Here is a 27,264-nt window from a genome sequence, read left to right on the forward strand (position 1 = left end):
AGTTGATTACTATCTCTTGATGGCCCTATCCACCACAAGTGACACCCATGTCCTTGGTTCCTGATTGGGTTGTTTTTTCCTCAAGGGCCAGTGTAGCTCCATCTTCAAAAGGGTAGCACACACCTATGGTACAGTGCAGTGATCAAAGCATCAAACATTTTAATATTGAGCCATGGAGCTTTCTGGGTAACTTCTCAACCTATTCTAACTTGTGGGGTTGTTAGGAGGAGAACAAGGTGAAAACAGAACCTTGTGCAGATGAATCAAACAGCCCTTAGGAAAATCAATATTACTCCAACTTCTGTATTGATTGAACGTCATGGAATGTTTTCCAGAACTCCTTTGCTTCTTGCCTGCATCAGAGGACACACAGATATTGTTACTTTCTTAGTAGACAACAAATGCCAGCTAAATATCTGTGACAGTGAAAGGAGCTCTCCACTAATGAAGGTATGTATGAAACATAACACTGCAACATTATGGGTGCCATATCTGGAGGAAAGTGTTTACTATAGTTTTTATGTTATTGGTATTTATGAATGTAATAAATTACAAGTACTGATTACAACTGAAAAAAGTTCTTATATTAATTAATTGGACATATCATATTACTTGTGAACCTTACTTCCTTTTCTTAAATGTTTCAGGCTGTGCAACACCAGCAAGAATTTTGTGCAATTTACCTGCTTGAGCATGGAGCAGATCCTAATCTTGTGGATGTGAACAGTAACACTGCCCTCCACTTTGCTGCTTCGGATTCCAGCACATCCATCGCAAAGCATTTATTAGATCATAAAGCCCACATTGAAGCGCAGAATAAGGTAAAGTGCAATTAATGTCATGTCATGTGAATAGATCAAACAGATGTGTTGCTTCTTCATGCTCTTTTGAAGGAAGAAATAGTTTCTGGAAGAAAGGTCTAACTTCAAACACCTGTCATGTTCATAAGTAAAGATCAGCCAAGAATTCTAATTTAATAAACCATAACATGGATGAGCTGTTTAATGTTGAGGAGATCCTATTTGTGTCCTTTTTGTTTATGTGATGGTAGGTGAATCAGGAAGGGATAGACATCTAACCTTGTGCTATGTTGAGGAGCAGCCAAAGAACCCAAAACCTGCCATTCAACTTCAAACCAGTTTGTTGTTGGCTTACAAATGCAGCTTCCTTCAGGTGCACTTGAATATAACACCAGGTTTTGATGTCAGACAAAGGTATTGCTTCAGTGTTTTTTGGCTTGCTTACATGATTGGAGGAGCGAAATGAGAGTAATTGGGCTTTGTACTGTACATCAACATACAGCTTGTCTCACATTGTTTATGAAGAGACATTTTGTGTTGCTCATGAGGTGCAAATGTGGTCACTGCCATCATGCACTCAGTTCAGTTTTATTGACAAAGAAAAGGCCTTGTAATTATTAACCAATTAATTAATCACTATCTCGTTTCTTCTCCTTCCCCCAGTCAAGTTGGGACATGTACACCAATTTCCCAACATCTGCGTTTGCAACAAATCATGCTGATTCTATGTTGGAATGTGATATCATTAAAGTGATGGAAGTCTTAGTGCAAACAAAAGGGGTAAAGAGACCAGTATACATACTCACAGAGATAGTGGCCTGAGCACACTATTATCTAGTCCAGCTGCTGGCCATTAAAGTATGGCTGTTGAACTACTGTGGTACAACTCTTGTAGTTAGAGAGCTGGATTGGAACTTGGAAAAGCCAAGTTCTAGTCCCAAAAAAAGCCATGAAGTTCACGGCGTGACCTATAGTAATTCATATTCTTCCAACATGACCTACCTCACTATGTTGTTATGAGTATAAAGTGGTGGGGATGGGAGAGCCATATGTACTGCTTTGAGCTCAGGAGGAAAGAGAGGATATGAATGTAACAAATGATACTGTTCTAAAGAAAAACACTGGTCAAAAACCTGTTGTTTCATTATACCCGTGGAAGACAAACAGTGTAATTTCCACTGGCTTCCTATTGGCAATTAATAAGTCCCCACTTCAATGTTTGCATGCATGCCAAGCCAGCAGGTGCATGTCCACCAAAATCCAAGTAGGGACTATTTAATTGCCAGTGAGAAGCATCTTTCCCTGCAGGTATAACAAAGCAACAGGATTCCAGTCACTTTCTTGTACAGAAAACTTGTTTGTCTGAAGGAGCGTTGGCATCAGTCATACTTTTAAGATTGTGAGATACTGTATATTTTTATTCTTATAACACTTACATGTATTTAATAGCTTTGAAATAAAATGTTACATATATTTAATGGCTTTGAAATATAACGTTTAATGTGTTATCCTTTATCTTTAGATAGCCTCTTTCCAGAGCAAAGAATATAGGGGGGAATGGTTTGTTGCAACTTGGAACTGTTTCTCGTTAAGCAGTATGGTGCAGTGGATAGATGGTTGCAGTGGGACTAAGGAGATCTGGGTTTAAGTCGCTGGAGCACCATCACTTGAAAACAACTTGACAGTGTATAAAAGTATATAAAGAGTACCCGTCTTACCCAAGCTTCGAATTCTGCATAGAACTGTCTTTATTTTTGTAGCTTTTTTCTGTGAAATAAAAATGGTGCAAAAACAAAGTTTTACATAATTTATTTTATTTCAAATATTAACTGGGAAAACAGGAAAATACATGTATGTGATCCTCACAGCTTATTTATTTTTCTGCTTCTAGGATGGGAGCACTCCTCTGATGATTGCTGTAGCTGAAAATAATTGGGAAATGGTAGAGTTTCTTCTTAAAGAAGGAGCATCAGTACATGCCACTGATAGGTTAGGAAGGTACTGTCTGATTCATTTACCTGATCAAAACTAGAGGAATAGTTCTCAAGTAATCCATTGCATTTCTTCCCTATGGACAAAAAACGATGAAGAGATTTTAACTTCTCAAAACTCTACAAATAGGTAGTTTTGTATGACATGGAAATAGTTCTTGAAGTTTTTGTTTATTGAACTGTTCGTGCTTTTGCAAAAAAAAATCTATTGGAAGATTATGAAAGTGAATCCTGTTGCATTTTTGGAACAAAAAAATTATAATAATTGAACTCAGAGACATTAAACACCAGAAGTGAAAGAACTACACCAATGAGTAGATTGTGCTTTGTTTTTTTTTCTCTTTCAGAACTCCCTTATTGATTGCTGCCTCCAACAAAAAGCATGATTTGACAAATATTCTCCTTTCTTATGGATCAGATGTATCCCATAAAGATAACAGTGGGCAGTCAGCACAAGACTATGTTACTCGTAATGATGATCCTATGTAAGCTTTAATTTCTACATTTTTTTCAAACAGTAGTAGAAGATTTTCCAGCAATCAAAAAGCTGCGCAAGGAATGCCACATTTTGTCTCTTTGAGTGCCCCGAGGCCAGAAGAGACAGGTTGTATTTCATCGATTCAGCTAGAAAAAAGGAGATACAAAAAATTGATCAGATAGCATGCAGGAGTGTATTCATAGGAAGCTGATGGATTGTGCAAGAAATAGGGGGCTGCCTCTGTAAGCTGAGTTAAACTGTTGTTCTGTCCTGGGTTCCCTTAAAAAAAAATAAATTAAAAAGAAGTTTCATATCGACACAAAGTTTTTGCAAGATTTTAAGATGTTTTGTTTTTGTTTTTTGTCATTAGTCTTCAATATAGAGCTGAATATTCCACACAGAAAGAAGAAGCAGAGGATTCTCCCTCTGATCAAAAAGTCCTCTCTGTATTGAGCAGTCCAAACAGAGCAAGAGATACTGATATCACATTAGGTGCATCTCCTACAAATCAAGAAGGTATTATTTTATGTAGTAAGACCATATGGGATGTCATGCTGTATAAAACCAAAGACATTATTTGGTTTTAGAGACTATTTGCCCTTTTAGTGACAAAAATGAATCAGTGAGCATGCACTAATATTGGAATTAATCCTTTGGTAGAGTGCATTACTACCCATCTGGATAGACAAGCCACCTACCATAAATATCACCATCTTGCCTGCAGTGAACTTTTATTTTGTTGGTCCTTATCCAGTCCATAACTGTAACTAGTCCCTGTCTTAGGATGCCATCACCTGAGCTGGATTTGAATTCCTCTTTTGAGAAAAAGGAAGGATATAAATTAAGTAAATTAAAATATATTTTAAAAAATTATGCAGGATTATGTGTCAGCAGCATACCAGATCTCTAAACCCTAAATTTCCTGCATATAAATGGTAGCTTTGATGTTGAGCAGAATACATGGGAATAAGCACAAATGTTGGAGAATAAGGCTGATAGAAAGACAGTTACAAGTAGCAAGAGCCTAGCTAGGTCTCTCTTTCACCTTGATTTTCTTTGTATGTTAGCTGTTGGTCATCTCAGACTTTGCTTTTCAGGTGGCATCATTAAATGAGGTTAGTTTCTTATGAGGTGTGGATAAATTATATATTTCCCATGTTCTTACCATTCAAGAGTGTGTAAGGTGGACCCTGTCAATATTTATGCTCTTCACTGAAAAAGTTACATTCCCAATACCCACATTTGCACAAATTGGAAGGTCCTCTCCCATGCATAAACATCATAACGGACACCATTATTGCAATAATGGGAAGACATTTTTCCATTGACTAGCTTTAGGAGCAAGGAGGTACATTCTCTCTATATTCTGAGCAAATTCTTCCAAAAGATTCATAGAAAAATCACATACTGCATAGAAGAGTTATTGGTCTTTCTCAACTAATAACCAGCTTCTGGAAGGGGAAAAACATCTTAATTTACAAGTATGGTGACTCTCTATGCCCAAATACAATACAAAACAAATCGATTCAGTTTCCTCAGACTGCAGCTTGTCATTTTAGTTATGGCAGCCTTAAATATTTCAGGAAAAGAAAAATCCTTATATCTTTGTACGGGATGATTTATCCTCCTTAATCACTCAGTATATTATGTTTTGTTCTTTTCAGTGTGAACAGTACATCAAGTAGCTTGTTATATGATATCATGTTTCTGCATTTGTATATTTGTAATTATTTATGAATTCACTGTTTTATCCATTCTTTACATGCTGTGTCCTTAATAGGTACAGATGTTCATCAGTCACTCAGCCAGGCATCAGGAGACTTAGGAAAAGGTATTATATGTCTCCAAGGGTTAACCTTTTTTAGGTGTCTCAATTTTTATTGAGAGAATCTGCATTAGTCTGTGGCTATTTCTTTGAGAAAAGTACATGGTACATAATTTAGTTGTAACCCTAGGAAGGCTACTTGTAGAGATTGGATGTGGAAAATTGGGCTGTACTAGATAACAAGAGTGATACTGTGCTGCAGATTGACCTTCCTGCCTGCAAGGGAGGGCTTGTCCTTTTTTTTCCCCCTATGCTGCCCTCTCACATTGGTATAACTCCATCCTTGCAGAGCTGCAGAGCTATTAGTGTCTCTCTTTTTTTGGCAAAGTCCAACATGGCATGGGGAGAAAACATGTACACCTTCCTCCTGTTCTCCCATGTTACTAACCTTGTTTGTGTTCTTCTGTGACAGCAGTTTCTCAGATTACACATAGAGGGCACTTAAAGAGTCCTTTTCATATCTTTGTGTCCAGTGTACAAAGATCTGGCATTCAAGTGTGTGATAATGTTCTGGATGGGTAAACCCCATGTGTTCCAAAATTCGGCCCTTCACACATTCAAGCAAATGTTTGAATAAGATTTGTGCATTCCTGGCAGCACATAAGAAGGAGAGCTAGGGACTTCCGGCTTGACGCTGCAACAAGACAGCAGCAGAAGGATGGAGCTCCATCCCCTGGGCTGAATTCCGACCTCCAGGGAGTTAAAACCACACCAAATAGGTGATGAAATGGGGAAGAAGCCTGTTGATCATGGGGGGGGGGCAGCGGTTACCCATGTTTGATCCAGGAAACTCCCCAATCAACCAGTGGGCGGAAACAAGCAGCTGAATTAGTTTGCTTGCAAGTTGTCGGCAGCCGGCAAAAGAAAAAGTGATAAATCAGCCAATTTAACATCATCATTAGCACTGGGTGAGATACAAAACCTGAACTATAGTGCTGTTTGACTATCCCTGGATAGAATAATCCCCTTAACAGAAAAAAAGGTGTCTCTTAGCCCCACCACTAAATTGAACAGCGGTGGATCTGGAGAAGGGGAAAGAGGTGCAAAGGGACACAAAGAAAATAAATTAGACATTAATTAAACATGCATGATCAGAAAAGGCTCTATCTCTTAGCACACATCCACTCAACCTGACCCAGTGAATCAAAATACTGTCTTCCCTTTCTACTTTCATGCCCAGTTATGGACACTTGCTTACTAATTATATATTCTCTCTCTTCCTTCTCAAGCCCCCTGTTGTTGTTTTTTAACTAAACCATTTCCAGTTCTGTCCTCAGTGCTGTGGAAATATCATCCATCTGCTATTATGTGTTCATGATCAGCCTTACATAGACCCATCATTCCTGGGGAAGGTTTAAGATATGACCCATCTCACTTCTTTAATAAGTAATAAACTGTTTCTTGATCTTTCCTCAATTTTATTTAGCTGCTAAGAATATGCAACAATGCATCAATAAGTTATTTAATGTTTTGAAAGAAATTTTATCTTCAGTGATTCTGTAAAATAACACGTGAGCTCTAAACATTCTATAGTTCAAAAATATTTTGTGTAGAAGATTTGTATAAAAATGGTTTCTTAGTCATTCTTCTGACTTTTGCTTTTCTTTTTATGTGTTAAAAAAATTACATACAGAAACCTTTATTGGCATTACCTTTTTATGTGTTTATACAGAAACATGCATTAATGACCATTCTTCTGGAGATTCGCTAAGGTAAGATCAAATAATGACAATAATTGAGGGATTTCTGTTGAGCTGGAAATAGGTTTTATTCTTTCTCTCTTTTTCTCTATGTTTGTTTAAGAGATTCTGGAGAAACAGACAATGATACCTCGTTTTCTTCAGAAGAATTAGACTTGAATCCTAAGGTAATATTTTGAACTTCATAGATTGTGAATTTCCATGAGTGAGGATGATATTTCTTAAATCTGACTGGTACCAGTTATGATGATATGCTCTGGAGGCAGATACTCCTGAAGGATTTCCTGTCACTACTTCGCAGTTTTCTTTTAGTGCTTTTGTCAGATGTCTGGGGGTTTTCTTTAAACCAGCACCAATTTCAACAGCGTTCTTCTTGAGTAAATGTTGTTACCTAAAAAAAGGAATGCATAAGGTCACTCTCCAAAACCCCAGCAGCTGCTTCTAACATGAAAAGTTTGGGCAATAATGTGTAACATGCTTAAATCACCAAATCATCTGTTCTCTTTAAGATAATAACTTTATGGTGGGCTCTTGAAGTAACCGTATCTTTCCTAGGTGAATGAGAGGTTGGTGGCACTGTGCTGAGCTGATTTTCAGGGCTGGTTGTCTGGAAGACCGCTTCTCTAGTATCATGCTAGGAAGGCATTGCTGTGTGGTTAAATCTTGATTCCCATGATCTGAAATCTCAAGGCAGTCAGAGGTTGAGCTTGGGTTATGCTCATAACACCTGGCTCTGTAATCTCTCTAACACTATATCCAGATGAGGAAGTAGAGGTTCCAAACAGACTTTGGAGACTTTGACAAGTTTTGAGTCAATTAAATGAAATTCAGGTCTGATAAGATTAAAGTACTGGAGACTAGAAACGGGCAGATTCTCAAGGCATTTGCATCGAACTATCGTGTTCTCTTCTTTGGAGTGCTGTTAGATAACAGTCCTGTGGAGGGACAAGGAGAGGTCATTTGACAATAACCATGGCTTAACTACCTGTGGTGGATCAGATTCCCAAATGCTACATGATCCAATATCATATAGCAAGTGTGTTGGTTGGGTGTGTTGGGTGATGAAGGAAACCCCATCATCAAATCTAAGAGCAGTCCATTTCCATCCTCTAGAAATAGAACTCTTCAATTTTTAATATATGTTTTTAATATATTATTAATACATGTGTTGTTATGTTACCTTATTAATACTGAGATAGCATGTTATTTCTGGCTGGCATTCCCCGCTGTGCCTCCTGGCAAAAGGGCCAGCCTGTGCAACCTTGGGCAACCTCCATAGTCCCAGAGCACTCCCTGAAGAAGGCCAAGACTGAAATCCAGTAATGTAAAGTTATGCTGCATAAGCCACAAATGTCTTTTGTCTATAAAAAGGTTTTTATTTCCCCGCCTCAGGATTCCTAGGCTCCTTTGGGATCACTTTGGTCCTGAGGGGCAGCAGGAGGGGGATGGGGACCAGTGCCAGATATCAGAAGTTGAACATGTTTCATCACTATAATCGCTTTCAGAAGTCATGCTAAACCTGCTAAATTTTGGGCTTGTGCACATTGTTTCTCCTTTTTCTATGGAGGAGATCAGAAGCACTGGCTTTCATTAACTTATTAACTTTTTCTACTATTACATTGGTTGTACCTTTAGGAGTTAAATAAAATTTGGACATTCCTCTCCTGTAGTGAAACAAAATGCAGATATCAAAGCCAGTATCCTCCTCACTCTTACCACTTGCACAACGGGCCATTGTGTGTGTGATTGTACTCTTATAGTGTGTGGAAGCGGGCATTCTCTAGCCACTTGCACAAGCAGAACTGCTGTTTTAAATTAGGTGATCTCCATTTGTGCTATGGCAAGCTGGAGATTGTGTAGGAGTGCAATGGAGAGGGTATGCTCCACCTTCTCAAAGCAGCACACTACCAAAAATTACAAAAAGGTGAGCGAACAATCTAAGACTCAAATTGGGAGCTTCTGGCATTTACTGTCTTGTATTCAAAGTTCTGCAATGAATTTGCTCTAAATTTTTCAGTTGATAACTATGCTTAAACAATACATTTTTGTATCATTGGTCCTAATAGAATATTAGACAGAAAGGCCCAAGTTCTGATCCCCAGTTGTGATGCTTACTGGATTACCTTGGGCCTGTCACAGTCTCTGAGCCTAACTCATTTCCAGTGTTAATTGTTGGATAAAATGGGAAGAATTGGCACATGCATCAGCCTAAGCTCATCCATTATTCTCAGTGCTAGATCTTAATTTAAAATGTTTCCTTTCAGAACCCACAGAAACTACGTGTTCCTCAGCTAAAACACATTTTCCTGATAATCAAGAAATATTGTAAGTTGCTTGACAAACAGATTCATTATATATCTTTAAAAGATATTTTAAAAGATATTTTAAAAGATATTTTAAAAGATAAAATTGCTTTCTTTCCTCCCTAATTTGGGGGGGGGGGTGTTTTGTGTTTTGCAAAGTAGATTAGAAAAGTAACACATTCAGTGTGAGACATATACCTAGTTCAGTATAAACAAATACATTTGTGAAGCTGAAGATGTCACTGAATCCCTTTCTAAGCGTGTGATCACATGGATACATAGCTTGCATTTTGGAATGCTTGTGGCACAGCCAGGGCCGGACTGGGACCAAAAATCGGCCCTGGCATTTAGAGCACACAGGCCCACCGGCTGTGGGGACACAGGCCCACCTGTTGTGGGCTCCATTCACGATACTGTGGCGCGCTGAAAGGGCGTTGCTGGTATAGTGGTATTGGTACATGCTTACGACTTTCTTTTTTGTTGAAGCTCTGCTGGTGTTTGTGGATTTCAATCGCTTCCCTGTGCAGTCTAACGTAATGATTGCTGGTGTTGTCCAGTATTTCAGTATTTTGAAATAGAGTTCCATGTCCAGTTTGTTTTAGGGCATTGTCAGCTACTGCCGATTTTTCCAGTTGTTTTAGTCTGCAGTGTCTCTCATGTTCTTTGATTCTGGTGTGGATGCTTCATTTTGTGGTACCAATATATACCTGGCCACAACTGCAAGTGGTGTAGCTGAACATGCCCTAAAACAAGCTGGACATGAAATTCTATTTCAAAATACTGAAATACTGGACAACTCTGAAAATGCCGGCCACAGAGACTGGCGAAATGTTAGGAAGACCAACCTTCAGAACACGGCCAAAGAGCCTGAAAAACCCACAACAACCATTGTAGGGATTGTTCATGAGTCTGTAGAATGTTGCCTTCCACACTTTTACAGCATGCCATTTTGCTATTAAGTATTCCTATTATATCTCTATTATCATCTAACATTTATTTGGTTAGAACAACTGGCTTTCAAAACTTAACAGAATAATGGCAACTAATTAAAAATGCAAGATAAAATTTCTGATAGAATGTAAGATCTGTCATCACATACCTGTGACATTTAGGTTCAGGTTCATCTTTTCTCTTAAAAGATGGTGAAACAATAGATCTGTACTAGCCAGAGTTGGTCCTGCCACTCAGCAGGATAAGGAAGCAGCCTCTAGTGACCAGTTGTGCATGTCATGAAAGGGAACCAAATTGTTTGTCATTTACTCTGATAATATTATATTTTTGCTGCCACATAGAGGGAAAGCTGCCCTTGGGATATTCGACCATATTTGCCCACATAACACCCCTGCTTTTGGATATTCGTGTATCATGACCTAAATCTGCGAGAAGTTCCTTTTTCTCCTTTGCCTTGGGAAGCAAAAAGTTATCTTGGGGCAGTCCTGGTTCCAAGGATAGGCACCCTGAAAGCCATGCAGGCCTCTTCAAGCAGTCTATTTATAGAATCACAGAATCATAGAATAATTGAGTTGGAAGGGGCCTATAAGGTCATAGAGTGCAACCCCCTGCTCAATGCAGGAATCCAAATCAAAGCAGATCTGACAGATGGTGGTCTAATTTTCTCTTGAATGCCTCCAATATTGGAGTGCTCACTACCTCCCAAAGTAATTGGTTCCATTGTTGTACTGCTCTAACAGTTAAGAAGTTTTTCCTGATATTCAGCCTAAATCTCGCTTCCTGTAATTTGAGCCCATTATTACTTGTCCTTCCCTCTGCAATGATCGAGAACAGATCCTTCCCCTCCCCTGTATGTCTACCTTTCAAGTATTTGAAAAGTGCTATCGTATCTCCATTCAGTCTTCTTTTCTCAAGGCCAAACATGCCAAGTTCTTTCAGTCTTTCCTCATAGGGCTTGGTTTCTAGTCCCCCGAACATCCTTGTTGCCTTCCTCTGAACTTGCTCCAGTTTACTGGCATCCTTCTTCAAGTGTGTTGCTCAGAACTGAATACAATACTCTAGATTTAGATATCCTGCCACAGGGACGTGTCTCTCCTTTCATAGCCCTGAGGCTGGAGCAAATGGGGAAAGAACGGACAAAGCTAGAAGAGTTTTAAAAAAAGATGCACTGAAAAGGGGGATGGGGCAGAGGGCAAGTGAAAGAGCAAATAGAGATGCCCCTTAAGCAGAAGAAAGGCCATGTGCACACCCATCTATACTTAAACCAATTTTTATCCCCAAAAGTCAATCAAGACTTTTTAAATGGCAATCAGTATTTGGAAACAGAGGCCTCCTCCCTCCTTTAGTGTTAAACATTTTCTTCAGGCTATATCAATATAGTCTGTAGATAGGAGACCATGTGATTGACTGTCTCTATGCAATTTCAAGGTGTAATTGTATGAATCAATTGCAGCCATAACAACAATGTGTCCTGTGGAATCTTAATGTTCAACAAGTTTTATTTGGTACAAGCTTTTGTGGACTGAAGCCCTCTTCTGCAGATGCCATTAGCCTTTGGGCTACAACATTACTGGCACATAAGTATCTTCTTGGAATAGCTGTCACCTCAGACCCCTCTGATTACCTATCCCCCTGAAACTTAAATGTGTTTATTATTTTAATGTACACAGATAGATGCACTGTGTTTGTAGCATAGCTGTGTCATGCATGTGAATTATGCTGTCACAGCACGTTGCAGTTTTGACCCACCCCAGGGAAAATTGTTGCAAACACTCTTGCAAGTGGTTGTTGTGGGTTTTTCGGGCTCTTTTGCCGTGTTCTGAAGGTTGTTCTTCCTAACGTTTCGCCAGTCTCTGTGGGACTGAGTGCTGTCCTCTGAAGATGCTGACCACAGAGACTGGTGAAACGTTAGGAAGAACAACCTTCAGAACATGGCCAAAGAGCCTGAAAAACCCATAGCAACCGCTAGATCCCAGCCGTGAAAGCCTTTGTGAATACTCTTGCAAGTTTTGAGGAAGGAAGGAAGGAAGGAAGGAAGGAAGGAAGGAAGGAAGGAAGGAAGGAAGGAAGGAAGGAAGGAAGGAAGGAAGGAAGGAAGGAAGGAAGGAAGGAAGGAAGGAAGGAAGGAAGGAAGGAAGGAAGAAAGAAAGAGAGAGAAAGAGAGAGAGAGAGAGAGAGAGAAAGAAAGAAAAAGAAAGAAAAAGAAAGAAAGAAAGAAAGAAAGAAAGAAAGAAAGAAAGAAAGAAAGAAAGAAAGAAAGAAAGAAAGAAAGAAAGAAAGAAAGAAAGAAAGAAAGAAAGAAAGAAAGAAAGAAAAGGATCCTTCTTACTGGCATTTTTTTACTTGATTTGATTTAAAATATTTATATGGCGCCTTTCTCCTAAAGCAGTGGTCCCCAACCTAGGGCCTTCAGATGTTCTTGGACTACAACTCCCAGAAGCCTTCACCACCACCTCTGCTGGCCAGGATTTCTGGGAAATGAAATCAAAGAACATCTGGAGGTCCATAGTTGGGGACCACTGTCCTTAAGGATCCAAAGCAGCTTACAGTATTAAAAGAAACAAAGTTAAAAGTTAAAATAATAAAGTATTATAATATTTTTTTAAAAAATTAAACACATATCTTAAAACTTATAAATAAGAGCAACACTGAAACTACAAATAAAACAGAATACAAAAATCCCTTTACAAAATCCGCTTAGTCAACCAGTCATTTAAAGGAAAGAGAAGAGAAAGGTCTTCGTAGACAAAGTTTACCGTGTAGTATCTCCCCAAACCCCGTTTAGGTCAAATATCATTCAGTCATAGGAGCCCTGGAGTGGTACAGCCCTCTAAACAGGCTTTGATATCACCTCCCGCTCAGGTTTGTTCTTTGAAGTCTGAGCGATGGAGGCTCTTCGGAAACTACTCGTCCTCCACGATCTGGGTTTGTAAAACGGATAGTAGATGGAAGTGAAGATGGGGGCGAGGAGGTGGGAAACTCCTAGGCAGCGTTCCAGGAACGGCGATCATTTTAGAAAACTAGTTCATGACGATTTGGCCACTGTTAAAAAAAATCAGTGGAAATTTGGGAGCAAGACGGCGGGGCGCGTTGCATAATCAGATGTTACTTAGATTTTAGTTGCAAATGGGCATTTTTAAAACCGGCGCGCAGTGGCGGCGGGGAAGGGGGTGATGACAAAAAAAAAACCCTGCAAAGTTTTAGCAACTCTGGATTTGAAATAATTCAATGCAGGGTCTCTTTCGTTGTATTTTATTTTTTTAAAATCCCTGAGAAGTCTTTTTTAAATCCTGATCCCTTCCTGGAAGGAAAATGGGCTCCGGATCCTAAAGTGTGTGAGCATGCATCCGAGTGTCTGTACAGTATATGTGTGAGAGAGTGTGTGAGAGAGATGCCTCTGAGGATGGGGCAGAGCGACAGGCGCGCGCGCGCACCCACCCTCCACACACACACACACACACACGCACGCACGCACGCACGCACGCAGTCCCTTCGCCTGTACTCTACGATCAAGCCAGAGTGTGCACCGATTTGCGATTCTCTTTGTTCCCCTCCGGATCGATGCCCTCCTCCTTCCTCACGCGTCGACTCCCACCTGCTTTCTGCTGCTCCGTCCTCCTCTTTTTGCCTCCTCTGGTGACATTTGCAGGAGCGGAAAGGCAACGCAGAAGGCGCCCCTGAAATAATAACCTGCAGCAGCAGGGTGGGATTCTCTCCCCTCCTTCTTCTCCTCCTGCCTTGCCTTGCCTTCTCCTCAGCAGCAAGAGCAGCGGCAGCAACGGTAGCAGGAGGCGGCGGCGGTGGAGGAGGAAGAGGACGAGGAGGATCCGCCGCAGCCTGGGATGTATGCAGCGCCTCTGCGCTGAGGCAGGAACCGGCCTTTCTGACCATCGGCCTTTCTGGCATTTGCCAGAATTTCCAGATGGCCAGTCCGGCCCTGGGCACAGCCCAATGCAAACCATTTCCCAGCCATGACACAATGTATGGGAGAAAGCATTCCATTCTGATCCCATTCCATGCCCAAACTGGATCCTTTTGATCCAGCAGGAGAGCTACTACTTTGCGGGGCAGGGGTGCAGTGATTCCCTGATAGAAAGAAGGGTCACTTTAAGGGAGATCACTCACAGGAAAGTGACCCTTTCCAGTGCAATCAGACATATACTTTTCTCACTGTCATATTGCACCCTAAGCAATATTACAATTACGAGTGGCCGTAATTGACCAGATAGGCAGGATATAAATAGAATAAAATAAATAAATAAACCCTTCCCTCAACTTGTCCGTTCCTTCCTTGGTTCCTTTTCCAAATGTTCCCAGAAGACTTCTCAGTTGAGCTCTCAACATATAATGCTTTTTATTCATAAGTTTAATTCAGTCACATAACTTGTGTCTTTTTTTATGCCCACATATGATTTTTTTTTTTAAGACGGTGAACAAGAAATTAATCAGTCATTGGAAGAAAACATCAGTGCAGGACTTCAGAAAACCATTTATCCTACTAAAAAAGAAAAGTATGATTCAGATGAGTCTTCCGTGAGCTACAAAGAAGAAGAAGAATTTGACAAAGAGGGCAAGGAGGAAGAAGAGGAAGAAGGAGGAGATGGAAATAAAGAAGAGAAGGAAGAAGAGGAAGAGGAGGATTTCAGTAAAGAAACGAGAGATGAAAACATGAAAGAAAGTCAGGAGAAGATAGAAAATGGAGAGGAAGAATATTTTGAGAAGGTGGAAAAGAGAGAAAGTTTCACAGATAATGAATGTGAGCAGGAAAGAGATCTTTCCAGTACTGATACAGGAGACTGCAATGCACAAGATAAAGAAATACAGGAAGCAGGTGAGATGCCTGTGTCTTTTATTGCCAGGCATTATGAATGTTCAGATGAAAATGCAGCTATTAACAAAGTAAATGAATCCAGTGATTCATTCAACAAGGAAAACAGTTACAAATATGACCATCAATTTCTGAATACAAATGGCTCCCAAGGCACTGAGAATAATGACATAATTGCTTATGAGAATCAAAAGAGATTTCACAGAAATATTATTTCTTCAGTGGATACTTTCGAAATGACAACATTAGCAGGGGCTGCACTTCCATCTGCCGTGAACAGCCATGCTAACAAGGATACGGATTCCGATTGGAGTTATTCTACAGAAGATTATAACCATCAGTCAGATACAGAATGTGAAGATCACAAAATTATGCAACAAAGTTCTGAGAATTCTGATATTGTGGGTTATCAAAATACCAGAGGCAAACAATGCATGAATGCAAAAGAACTGGGAGAAGCCATATATGAACAACTGGTACTCAAAAATGAAAATAACAAGGAAGAAGATCCAAAGGTTTTTCAATCAGAGCTCAAAGTAAGTCAATCCAGTGTGATAGAAGATTTGAACCAATAAGGTAAAACAAAAGGTGAAAGTTAAGATTAGACATTATTTATCAAATCATAAATAAAAGAATAGTGAAATCAGTGTCTGATATTTTTGTTATATATACATAAGCAAAGGTTAGATTACTGGCAAGACACCGGTCATATCTTACCACTTCAATGCTAAATAAAATCCTTACCTGTTCCCAGTTTATTTCCAATCACAATTCTAGTCTCTAGCTTGAGACTCGAATATTTTCAGGATCACCTTTTCCAGTATGGACTAACTCAGTCCTTTTGCCTTATTTCTGTGATCTTTCTCAGGGTGTTATTATTTATCATAAATATGGAGAGTTCGAGAGTTTTTACTTGTGAATTGGTCTGAACAGCGTGACAGTTGATAAAATAATGTCAATAACCTATTATTGTAGAAATCATTTACAATTGCCTACAATGTCCATTGTATAGTAAAGGATTGCTTTATTCTACAATGCTGTGACAATATTCTGATATTCTGCTGAATAAATGATAGGAAGGCATTTTTTGTGTTGCTTATAGCACAATCCTGTGGCGCATGCTTAGAAGTAAGTCTTATTGAATTCATTGCAGTTTACTTCTAAATAAGTGTGTACAGAATTGTCCTATGCTGTACAGAACTTGCCTGAAGATGGATTGGGATGTTGCATTAGAAATGACAATGCAAATTATTGATTTGGTTCTTTAACTTAGGAAGACTCTTCAGAAGAAGTGGAAAAAGGAGATAACAAAGAAGATGGAAAAAATCCAAATGTTGTGGATAAAAAATTGATTTCTTATAGAAGCTCTCAACATCAGATTTTCTTGCAAGATGACATTGTTAGAAAGGGTATGGATATATAATTTTACTGATTCGTTAGTACAAATTAGAGGCCTAGTGCCTCATTGAAATATTTAGTCTTTAGTAATTCAGATAAACTTGTTGCAAGCGTAAGGAAATCAGCAAAGACTGTTTCGTGGATTAGCACTATTCTAACAGCAGAATCCATAGCATCTTGAATCAATTTGGCGAATACCATGAAATACTGCACTGATTTTTAAAATAAATTTCATAAGAAAAAGCCATTAAATGTTTTTAATGAGTTGATTGTTTGCTGTGGGATTGCAGTTAAATTCTGTTATTCTGATTCTGCAGAGTTTTAGATTTATCCTTCAAGTTCTGCTAAATATATGAAGTTGGAGCAAGCATTAGAGTTAGTTTCTGAAAGTGCTAGAAGAGCAAAAACTATCTAAGTAAATGGCATTGCAAAAGAAATATCCAAGAAAAGGTAAATTGATTAGGTCCTATTCTGAATATTCAAGATTACTTGTTCACACATTTATAAAACAAAACAAATATTTTATTTGGAATATCATACAATGTCAATAGGACAAAATTGATACTCTGCTAGTTCCTCAGAGGGATTCCTGCATTCTGCCCACACTCTTGGAATGACACAGCTGACTTTAAACATACAGTATCTTTGCAGAGCTAGAGCATATCTTTTACAATGGACCAATCACAATCTCTGTTTTTTAAAAAAACATTAAATGTTGTATTAAGACAAACTAGACAGTCTCATCCAATCCACATTTTTGTAACCATATTTATGTTAGGAATGGATGAAGAGGAGGAGGAGGAGGAGGAAAAGGACACCGAATCTCCTTGTATTTCAGAGGTAGGCTACTTTTCATATTACTATTTAGTAAGAGCATTGAAGAAAACATTTTGCATTCTCTAAGATTCTTCCTGATTTCAGTTGTCAGCTGGATGTCTCTTGAAGGTTATATTTTTGTGTTACCCACAGTTAAAGGAGATTGGAAGATCATGGATATTTTATTTTTGCTACATATAGATCATCTTAGTTCCTTTTGTTGAAAGTTTAAAGTTAAGCAAGACCTGTATCTGTCTTATGATTTTTTTTTCCAACAGAAGACTTCAGAAAGCCCCCAAAAGCCAGCTATGGGTTCCTTACCAGCATCTCCTGCCACAATTAAAACACCAGGGCACAGTATTACAGAAGAGATGAGTGGTCGTATGTTTTTCATAAATACTCTTCTGTCCAATTTATTTTCCTTTTACTCTTTTCCTGATTTACATATATTTCACAAATTTTCTAAATCTTTAGATATGAACTGAAATCTTTAGATATATATATTGAAACTCTGTTGCTGAAACATACATTGTATATGGATGATGATGTCGTCTCCAACAGTGATTTTTCAGGAATAAACCATTTCTGACTTCTGTCCTGAAACCCGAGATTTCCATGTAATCTCTTTCATCACTGAGAAACCCTGAATCCTTGGAATAGGAGGAGAGAGTCTTTAATTAGTGAAAGTCACTGACACTGGGAAGAATTTAACAATGGCAACCATTTTTGGTAATTAAAGACTTTTCCCCTCCCAGCCTGCTGTTTCCACAGGTTCCTGGCAAGGAAAAAGAGTACACGGGAGTTTCAGAATAAAAGTTGGAAGTGTTTGAGTTCTGAAAAATTTCTGCGACTGACAATGTTTTTGGCCTTACATGGCATAACTTATGACAACAGGTTTTTGGCCATAAAATATGTAGAATTATTATATAAGAACATTTGATATCATCTTCATAAAGTTTAACAGTTTATTTTATCATTTTATTAACATGGGAACAAGCTCCTCAAGTGGGTGTCATTACAAAATCCTTTGACAAGCACTTCTGTATATAAATTTCCCTAGAAATTGGGGTCATCGTTTTGAGTGGTGCTCTCTCTGTTACATTGGCACAATTTAACCACAACCTTACCTATCATCTGTGGCTCCCATATATTGCTATGAGAATCTAAGTTAATGCCTTATAATGTGTGATACACAGCCAAGGGTCTTTTTAAATACTATTATTTTTAACATGTCCGCAGATTTAAAAACAATGGCCAAACCTGGTGACAAAATCAGGCTTGCAAGAACAATCAGGCAGCATTCCCCCTCCAGTGCCCTGTCCTTCATGCAAAAGGATTTATTCAATCACGTGGATTCGATCTTACGACTGCTGGTCTTCTGACCCTGTGCTGCATGGTCAGAAGACCAGCAGTCGTAAGATTGAATCCATGTGACGGAGTGAGCTCCCATCGCTTTGTCCCAGCTCCTCGCCAACCTAGCTGTTTGAAAGCATGTAAATGCGAGTAGATAAATAGGTACCACCTCAGTGGGAATGTAAAACGGCGTTCCCTAGTCACACTGGCCACGTGACAACGGAAAGCGCTGGTTCTACGGCTTGAAAAACGGGATGAGCACCGCCCCCTAGAGTCAGACACGACTGGACTAAAAATGTCAAGGGGAACCTTTACCTTTACCTTTAGTGTGAAAAAGAGCCTGATGGGGAGGTGAGGGGAAATGGTTGCACAACTCCCTCTCGTGGTTGTCAGTGCTCTCCAGATGTTCTTGAACTGCAACTCCCAGAAATCCCGGCCAGCACAGCTAGTGGTGAAGGTGTTTGGGAGCATTAGTCCAAGAACACCAGGGGACCCAAGGTGGGGAATCACTGCCCTAAGTGATTCTCGGCAAGGAAATATTTTCCAAAATGTTCAGCACAAGAAACAGCTATTTTTTAAAAAAAAGCTTAATGATTTTTTTTCTGCAAGTAATTTAACTCTCTTTTAATTCCTTAGGGAACTCAGAGAAGATAAAGGTAAATACTGAACAGCAACAGCAGTGACATATTAATTTCAATGTTGTGATGTCTTATTTTCCAGAGGACTCACAGAGGGCATTCCATCTTTTGGGATGGCCTCTATCTTTGCAGATTGTTTCCCTGGAGGGAGGGGCAGCCTGACCCTCCCAGATTGGCTCTATCTATTGAGACAAATGGTCAAGCTGGATTTATATTCTCAGCATTCCATTTCTCAGAAGCCTTTTTATCCACTATGTGAAAATGGGAAACAAACTGTTGAACAAAATTAGGAGACAAATGACAATTGCCTAACAATGCAGATGACAGGAAAGTAAAGATAAGTGAATAAGAAAAGGACATACTTAGAAACAGATGTGGGTGAAAATACTATACTGTAGCTCCAGGAAAAGGTCCTGATTATTCAGTAGCACACACAGCTATCAAAGAGAGATTTAGAATGTGTCTCAGACAACTGAAGATGTACACATACATATTGATATAGCAAAAGGACAGGTCAAGAAACTGTACATTCCTTTAGTGATACTGATAGTGAATTTTTCATACTGAGATTGGAAATCAAGTGAAATATTTTGAACAAACGTCTAAGAAAGAACTGCATGAGGAATTAGAATGTGATGTTGTATGAGTTAAGAATAGGATAGGAATACTCCAGATCATATTTCTAGGTTTGGTAAAAGAAAAGGTCCAGCTGCAAAAAGAGAAATACCTGCTGGTCTTCATTATTTTATCTGTCTCACACCTCAACCATCATGTTCATTTCAGCTCTTCAACATTTCACGGAAAGGCTGCTTTCAATTTCAGCTTTATGCAAGGCTTCTAAAGTAAATCAGGATAGAATGTATTACATTTTTTGTTATTCTGTTCTGTGCTAAGTGGTGATTTTAAGAAATCTATACCTAGAATTAAATATATATTCTTACAAGTACCACCTAACACAGAATGAAAAAAAATATTCTGCAAATAGCTCAAGATCAAAATAGGCTTATATACTGGTGATGCATCTGTTAGAAATGTGAGTGTGGCTTCTGAACAAGAGATTTATTGATCATTTCATTTATTCTCATTCTTACTTACTGCTCTTCACATTGCTATATGAAACATTTCTCCCTCATCAGATTTATTTTCTTTAATACAATATTGTAAATTCCTTAACTGTAAAGACTCCTTTAAAAGTATCTATTGTCTTTACAGTTAATAAATAGATTTTTCCATTACCTCCCATTATATAATACTAATCTTGATTAACCTCCACCTTCAGTAGTAAGTTTTTTCCCCCAAGGGTGAAAATGTTTGTATTTTGGAAGAAATACAAATTTTTAAAAAAGTAACTCCTTATATGATTATTGATATTGTTATTGGCCTTCTGAAAGAAAATTCAATGTCATTGTTTTAGTTTGAGGGAAAAGGAGATGAAGAGTTGGAAGCAAAAAAAGAAGGCAATATTGAAAAAATGTTGACTGCAAATATTGAACAGAAAATAGAACAAAAGCTGCCAGTGCAACATAATGAAGCAGAAGATGAAATGGAAGGTGCAATAGTGGAAGAACGCCAAGTAACAAACCTAATTTCTTCATCATACAGAGAGGGGCTTCTTCCAATTTCTCAAAAAGGGTAAGTTTGCATTATAAGGTTAATCTGTGTGTTTTCAATGTTAGCCAATGTGCCTCAATAATTTTTTTCACTGGATTATATTAACATTTACAGAAATGTTTCTTCAGTTGTAATTGGGAGTTTATTTGATGCACAGTATTTATGTGAATATAATCCTTACTCAGTAAAGAATGTTAAAAAGCTATCTTGTACCAAGTCAGAGTGCTGCTCCAGTATCATTCACATTGCTTGGTAGCAATTCTCTAGGATTTTAGCCAGAGTTCTTCATAGCCCTGTTGGAGATTGAAATTAGGGTCTGTTACATGCAAAATATGTGGGCTTTCCTTGAGCTACAGTCATTCCTATAATGTGCAAATAGCAATCCAACTAGTATAGGATAAACATGCTCCTATGTTTAGCACAAATTACTTCCACAGTTTCTCCAGCACTGTAGCCGCACCTATCTGAAATTTCTCCATTAATTTTGTGTAATTTGTGGGGTACCAATACCATCTGTGGACTACCTTCAAAACCTTTTCTTTCGCTTTGACTGATATTGATTTATATGGATATGTAGTCCATGTTTCCATCCATTCTTTCTCTGATATATTGATATTCAAATTACGGTAGTTTCCCATGTTATTTTAGATCCCATACCCCCTGGGAAATGCTTTCTCAACCAAATGTTTATATATTACTGAAGTTATTCCCTTCCTTTTATTTTGATCTTTTTCTATACTATATTGTTCTAGTTCCACAAGCATTCTCATAAGTCTGGAACTTTGGTATATTTGAGTTGTCAAATTTCTTACCTGTATTAATTGTAGCCAATTAGTTTTTATTTCCTTTGTTTTGTCCTCTAACTGTCTAATTGTTATTGGTTTCCCAGCGTCAAATAGGTCTCTTATTCTATAAATTCCAGCTCTTTTCCAATGTTTTAATTGTACATATTTGTCTCTTGATTTAAATTTTGGATAATCCAGCATAGGGCATGGAGGGGATATACATAATCTCATGTATTTACACCATATTTTCAATGTCTCACAATTATAAGGATTTTGCACTTGCTCCTTCTTTCTAATTGGTTCCACTGTATAAATATAAGTTTATATACGGACAGAAGAAATCCCAGATTGGGTTGAAATGGAAAGAGATGAGGATAATGGTTTAGTTACCACTTATATTTATACACCTTATTCTAAAGGAGAATTGTGCTCGCAAAAGCATATTTATTTTCCAGAGCGGGGTGTGTGCTGACTGCCCACCTGATTTTAACCTAGAAACGTACAGTGGGGTCTTGAATTGAGAATTTAATCCGTATTGGAAGGCAGTTCTCAAGTCAAAAAGTCTGTAAGTCAAGTCTCCATTGACCTACAGTGCATTGAAAACCGATTAATCCCGTAACAGGCCGTTTTTGTTCCATTTTGGTTTTTTTCTGGTCTGTAAGTCAAATCTCAGTCTGCAAGTCAAACCTAAATTTTGCGGCCAGAGAAGTCTGTAACTCAAAAAGTCTGTAAGTCAAGCCGTCTGTAAGTCAAGGGTCCACTGTAGGATTTTCAAACTTCTGTTATAGAATTTTGCTGGCATGTGGTAGGGCCATGGGTTGTTTGCAAGAAGTTTCAGAAATATGTGAATAGATGCTATTGAAGCAATAAATCTTTATGTATCTGCCTTCTTTTGAAAACCTCATTTTAAAAGTGGTATAGTCTTCTACAAACTGCTCCTCTTCCAGATGAACAGATCATATTTTCTCTTTTGCTTCATTCCAGTATCCATGAGAAATCGACTAAGATTTCCCAGATGCACACTGCTGTATTTCACAGTGTGTATCATCACTGAGATAATGATGCACACTGTTGTATTTAATAAGCTCTAGTTCTGTTTTTTATGGTGATCTTAAGTTCAACAAACCTCAAGGGACAAGTGCATGCATGTAACTTTGCCATCCCTGACATGGTGTGGCTTCATGTGTTCCTGATATGAAACATCTAACATGTATACTTTTGTTTGGTGGTGGGTTGTTTTTTGTTTGTTTGTTTGTTTGTTGTTGTTTTATCTTACCTCTTTTTGAGGTAACCTGATTTAAAAAAAATAATCTGATAGAGTGCTGTGTTTTCTTTCATTTGGGAACTAGTCTGACTACCAGTGTAACAGAAATAAGAAAAAGTGAAAATATGCATCAGATTTCAACCGAAAGAATCAGTCAGCAAGTAACTGGGCAACTACATCAGCTTCAAGATGATAGCAGTATAAGTGAAGCACTTCCAGAGGAAGGAAGGTATGGATAGTCATAGAATCATAAAATAATTGAGTTGGAAGGGGCCTATAAGGCCATTTAGTCTAACCTCCTATTCAGTGCAGGGCTCCAAATCAAAGCAGATCTGACAGATGGTTGTCCAATTTTCTCTTGAATGTTGTACTACTGTAACAGTTATTCAGCCTAAATCTCACTTCCTGTAACTTGAACCCATTACAACATGTTCTGCACTCTGTGACAACCCCAGACCTACTGGAGTATCCCACCCTGTAGTTATGCTGCCACCAACCATTCCCTATAAGGAGTCACACAGACCAGGAATGGATTTTAATAAATAAAAGAACAAGGTTTATTGAAACAACAAACAGGGTAAATAAAAGGATCAGGTAAATAGGATAATGTAACGTGGCATAGTCCCAATCACACACATACAACAGCTTGGTTCCCACGGAACACCTTAAGGTAACGCACAGACCCTGAACCTATCAGTTCTGGCTACCTAGAAAGAAACCTGAACCTATCAGGTATGTACTAACTGACACACAGTTGTACCCAGTCTGACACACAGACTCCAACTCTTAACTCTCCACATCAGCTCCAAATATATATACAGTACAGCTCCTCCCCCCTGATGTCCCGCCTTCCACTCCCCATAGGATGGAACTTTCCCTCCAAACCCATGACAGACAGGTACCATCAGTGCTGTATGTGACACCTCCCCTCTTTATAAGTTGTTTTGCGGGGGAAAAGCTAAAGTGCTTTTCTCCAAAAAAACAACCAGGATCAAAACACAAACACAGTTATACAATATCATACAATCCCATAACCCATACTTACTTTAAACATTAATATTTGCAATACATTAAGTTACCTTTATTAATACAAACCAAGCCTGTTCAATAAACAGGTACATTTAACTTTTGGTCACCCAAAATATACATAGTCCATGGTTCTTCGCCGTCTTCACTCGTCGGGTCTTCTTGACAAGGCGTCAGCAACACAGTTCATTGACCCTCTGACCACCTTCACTTCGAAGTCAAAATCTTGCAGGTTTAAAGCCCACCTCATAAGTTTACTATTGTGGGTTTTCATTGTCTTTAACCACTGCAGTGGTGAGTGGTCAGTGCACAGAACAAAATGTCTTCCCCAGATGTAAGGTTTGGCCTTCTGAATCGCGTATACTATGGCCAGGCACTCCTTTTCCACGGTTGCCAAATGTCTCTCACCTTTCTGGAGTTTCCTACTCAGGTAGGACACTGGATGCTGGTCACCATTTTCATCCTCCTGGCAAAGAACTGCTCCTACCCCGCTGTTAGACACATCGGCGTAGATGATGAACTCCCGGTCGAAGTCGGGAGCACGCAGCACTGGATAATGGACGAGCGCCTCCTTCAACCTCCGGAACGCCTCCTCACAGTCGCTGGTCCACGGGATGCAGTCATCAGTCTTCTTCCGCGTCAGATCGGTCAGCGGAGTCGCCATCTCGCTAAACCTCGGGATGAACTTTCTGTAGTAGCCCACCAACCCAAGAAATGATTTGACTTTTTTCTTGGTGTTGGGTCTGGGCCAATCACGAACGGCTTCTATCTTGGCCTCTAGGGGTTTGATCACTCCTCCCCCTACTATGTGACCCAAGTATTTTATTTCTGGGCTACCCAGCTGACACTTGCTTGCCTTTACTGTTAGCCCTGCTGCACTTAACCTCTGCAGCACTATCTCCAGGTGTTTCAGGTGATCTTCCCAGGTATTGCTGAAGATCCCTATATCGTCAATGTAGGCCACAGTAAAGTCACTGAGCCCTGCTAAGGTCTGGTCCATCAGCCTTTGGAATGTGGCTGGTGCATTTCTGAGACCAAAACTAAGGACTCTAAACTCATATAGACCGAAAGGGCTGCAAAATGCGGTCTTTTCCTGATCCCTGGGATCAATCCTTAATTGCCAGTAACCCTTTTCTAGGTCCAACGATGAAATGAACCGACAACCCCCTATGGTTTCAATCAGGTTGTCTAGCCTGGGCATTGGGTAGGCATCAGGAGTGGTTACGCGGTTTAATTTCCGGTAATCTACACAAAATCTAATGCTCCCATCAGGCTTGTCCACCAGGACTATCGGAGAGGACCAAGGACTAGAAGAGGGGACGATTATGTTCTCCCTAAGCATCTCGTCCAGCTCCTTCCGCACCTTGTCCCTATAGGGTCCCGTCACTCGGTATGGGGATACTGCTTGCGGGGGTGCATCCCCTGTGTGGATCCGATGCATCACTCCCTTCACTATCCCCGGCTTATTTGAAAAAACCGTATGATATTTCGTGAGCAGCACTTTTAGTTCTTGCTGCTGGTCTTGGGTGAGTGCAGGACTGATCTTCACCTCATCTGGGTTGTATTTCACTTCCCCTCTACCCTCCCAGAAGGGTAATTCAGCTTCCTCACTCTCAGCTGCTTTTATGGCAAATAGAACCCTCTGTTCCCCTCTGTAGTAGGGTTTCAGGGCATTCACATGTACCACCCTCCGTGCTTGGTGTTCCTCCTGTTCTATAAGGTAGTTCAGATCTGACATCTTGGAAATGACCCTGTATGGTCCTGCCCATTTGAGCTGCAGTTTGTTCTCTTTGCAGGGCCTAAGCCAAAGCACTTCCTCCCCTGGGTTAAAGTGCCTCTCCCTGGCTTTCTGGTCATATCAGGTTTTCTGCCTGACCTTCTGAGCTTGCAGGTTTTCTGCTGCTAGCTCTAGGTTTCTCTTCAGGTCATTCATTAAAGTGTCTATGTACGTCACAACATCTTGTGGGTCATCCTGGGTGATCTGCTCCCAATTTTGTTTGATTAAATCAAGTGGACCTCTTACTTTTCTCCCAAACAAAAGTTCAAACGGACTGAACCCGGTACTGGCTTGGGGCACTGATGGATAAGCAAACAAAAGGGATTGCAGCTTCTGGTCCCAATTGTTTGGATTCTCTGCCAAGTAAGCCCTAATCATGCGCATCAAAGTCCCATTGAACTTCTCCGTTAACCCATTACTTTCGGGGTGATAGGCAGTGGTTTCCTTGTGTTTAATTCCACAGATTTGCCATAACCGTTTCATGAGCTTTGATGTAAACGATGTGCCCAAATCTGTGATTATTTCTGAGGCAAATCCCATCCTGGACATATACCCCACCAAGGCATCTGCCACTGTGTTAGTTTCGATGTTAGTCAAGGGTATGGCTTCGGGGTACCTCGTGGCATGGTCCACAATGGTGAGAATGAACCGGTTCCCCCTCTTTGTGGCCTTGGGCAAAGGTCCCACAATATCCACTCCTATACATTTGAACGGGGTGTCAATCACAGGCAAAGGGCACAACTTTGCTTTGGTCCTGTCACGGTTATTCCCCTGCCTCTGACACACATCACATTGTTTACAGAACTCCTTGATCTGCTTCCCTATTTCAGGCCAGTAAAAATTTTGTGTGATTCTCTGCTGTGTTTTGTTCACCCCTAAGTGCGCAGCAAACATGTCAGAGTGCCCCCTTTGTAAGATCATGGGGCGATACTTTTCAGGTACCACTAGCTGACTTCTGATCCCATCTCCCCCTTTTGAGATATTCATCAGGGTCTCTCTATATAAAATTCCCTTTTTCTCGCGAAATCTCGCTGGGGTTTCAGGTGTTAGCTGGGTGGCTGTCACCTTTTCAAAACACTTTCGGAGAGTGGCGTCTGCCTTTTGCTCTTGGCCAAATTTGCTGTCTGTGGTTAAGGTTTCTACCACAGCTTCGGGACTACCCTCATCTGCTTTAACCTCGGGCTCTTCAGTACCCCCCTGAACTGTCCCCATGGTAGCTTGTGAGCGTGTAATCACTAGCACCCGTTTCACATGTTCAGCCAGGTCATTTCCCACGAGCACGGCTGCTGGCAGAGTCGATGAAATCGCTAGCCGCCAAACTCCCCTCCAGCCTTGAAAGCTCACAGGTACCTCAGCTACTGGCAGTGAGATCACCTGCCCCTCAATCCCTGCCACCTTCAGGCTCTCATTTGGGATTATATACTTCCTAGGAATAATGTCTGGATGGCACAGGGTCACCTGAGAACAAGTTTTCCCTTAGCCCCCTATACTGATGGTCAAGTATTCCTACGTCCACCCCTGCGGTCTCAAACAATTGCGAATCTGTCCTCACTAGTAAGCAGCGCTTGACCTCCACAAGAGGACCATTTTCCCCAGCCTGATCAGCAGATGTAACTGGTCCAGATTGAGTAGCCATGGCAACCGGCTCCCTCAGTGGCAAGGAGCTTTGCTCTGTCTGGACACAGAACACAGCTTTTGGCTTGGTTCCACTCAAATCATG

General features: G+C 39.9%; 2 protein-coding genes across 2 annotated transcripts in view; both read left to right on the forward strand.

The window, feature by feature from the left end:
• ANKRD7 (ankyrin repeat domain 7) overlaps window positions 1-27,264 on the forward strand; it is a 68,113-nt gene that overhangs the window by 13,473 nt on the left and 27,376 nt on the right. Inside the window, exons 2-14 of the mRNA XM_078376804.1 lie at window positions 336-450; window positions 648-821; window positions 2,692-2,798; window positions 3,139-3,276; window positions 3,640-3,785; window positions 5,050-5,100; window positions 6,767-6,806; window positions 6,898-6,961; window positions 9,059-9,119; window positions 14,475-14,618; window positions 19,080-19,099; window positions 20,496-20,713; window positions 22,827-22,970. Coding sequence (XP_078232930.1) covers window positions 336-450; window positions 648-821; window positions 2,692-2,798; window positions 3,139-3,276; window positions 3,640-3,785; window positions 5,050-5,100; window positions 6,767-6,806; window positions 6,898-6,961; window positions 9,059-9,119; window positions 14,475-14,618; window positions 19,080-19,099; window positions 20,496-20,713; window positions 22,827-22,970 — 1,422 coding nt within the window. The remainder of the gene's footprint in view (window positions 1-335; window positions 451-647; window positions 822-2,691; window positions 2,799-3,138; window positions 3,277-3,639; window positions 3,786-5,049; window positions 5,101-6,766; window positions 6,807-6,897; window positions 6,962-9,058; window positions 9,120-14,474; window positions 14,619-19,079; window positions 19,100-20,495; window positions 20,714-22,826; window positions 22,971-27,264) is intronic.
• Window positions 13,998-18,408, forward strand: LOC144583256 (uncharacterized). The gene is made up of 4 exons (XM_078376723.1): window positions 13,998-15,412; window positions 16,150-16,285; window positions 17,053-17,114; window positions 17,369-18,408. Exons 1-4 carry the CDS (start codon window positions 14,717-14,719, stop codon window positions 17,573-17,575), a joined length of 1,101 nt encoding a protein of 366 aa, XP_078232849.1. The 5' UTR covers window positions 13,998-14,716; the 3' UTR covers window positions 17,576-18,408.

Source organism: Pogona vitticeps, chromosome 5 (assembly GCF_051106095.1).
Source record: "Pogona vitticeps strain Pit_001003342236 chromosome 5, PviZW2.1, whole genome shotgun sequence".
Taxonomy (NCBI): domain Eukaryota; kingdom Metazoa; phylum Chordata; class Lepidosauria; order Squamata; family Agamidae; genus Pogona; species Pogona vitticeps.

Coding starts and splice junctions, on each gene's coding strand:
- LOC144583256 (XM_078376723.1), top strand. CDS start 14,717: ATGAAAGAAAGTCAGGAGAAGATAGAAAATGGAGAGGAAGAATATTTT. Junction 15,413..16,149: donor TTTTTCAATCAGAGCTCAAA/GTAAGTCAATCC, acceptor TCTTTAACTTAG/GAAGACTCTTCAGAAGAAGT. Junction 16,286..17,052: donor AGATGACATTGTTAGAAAGG/GTATGGATATAT, acceptor TATTTATGTTAG/GAATGGATGAAGAGGAGGAG.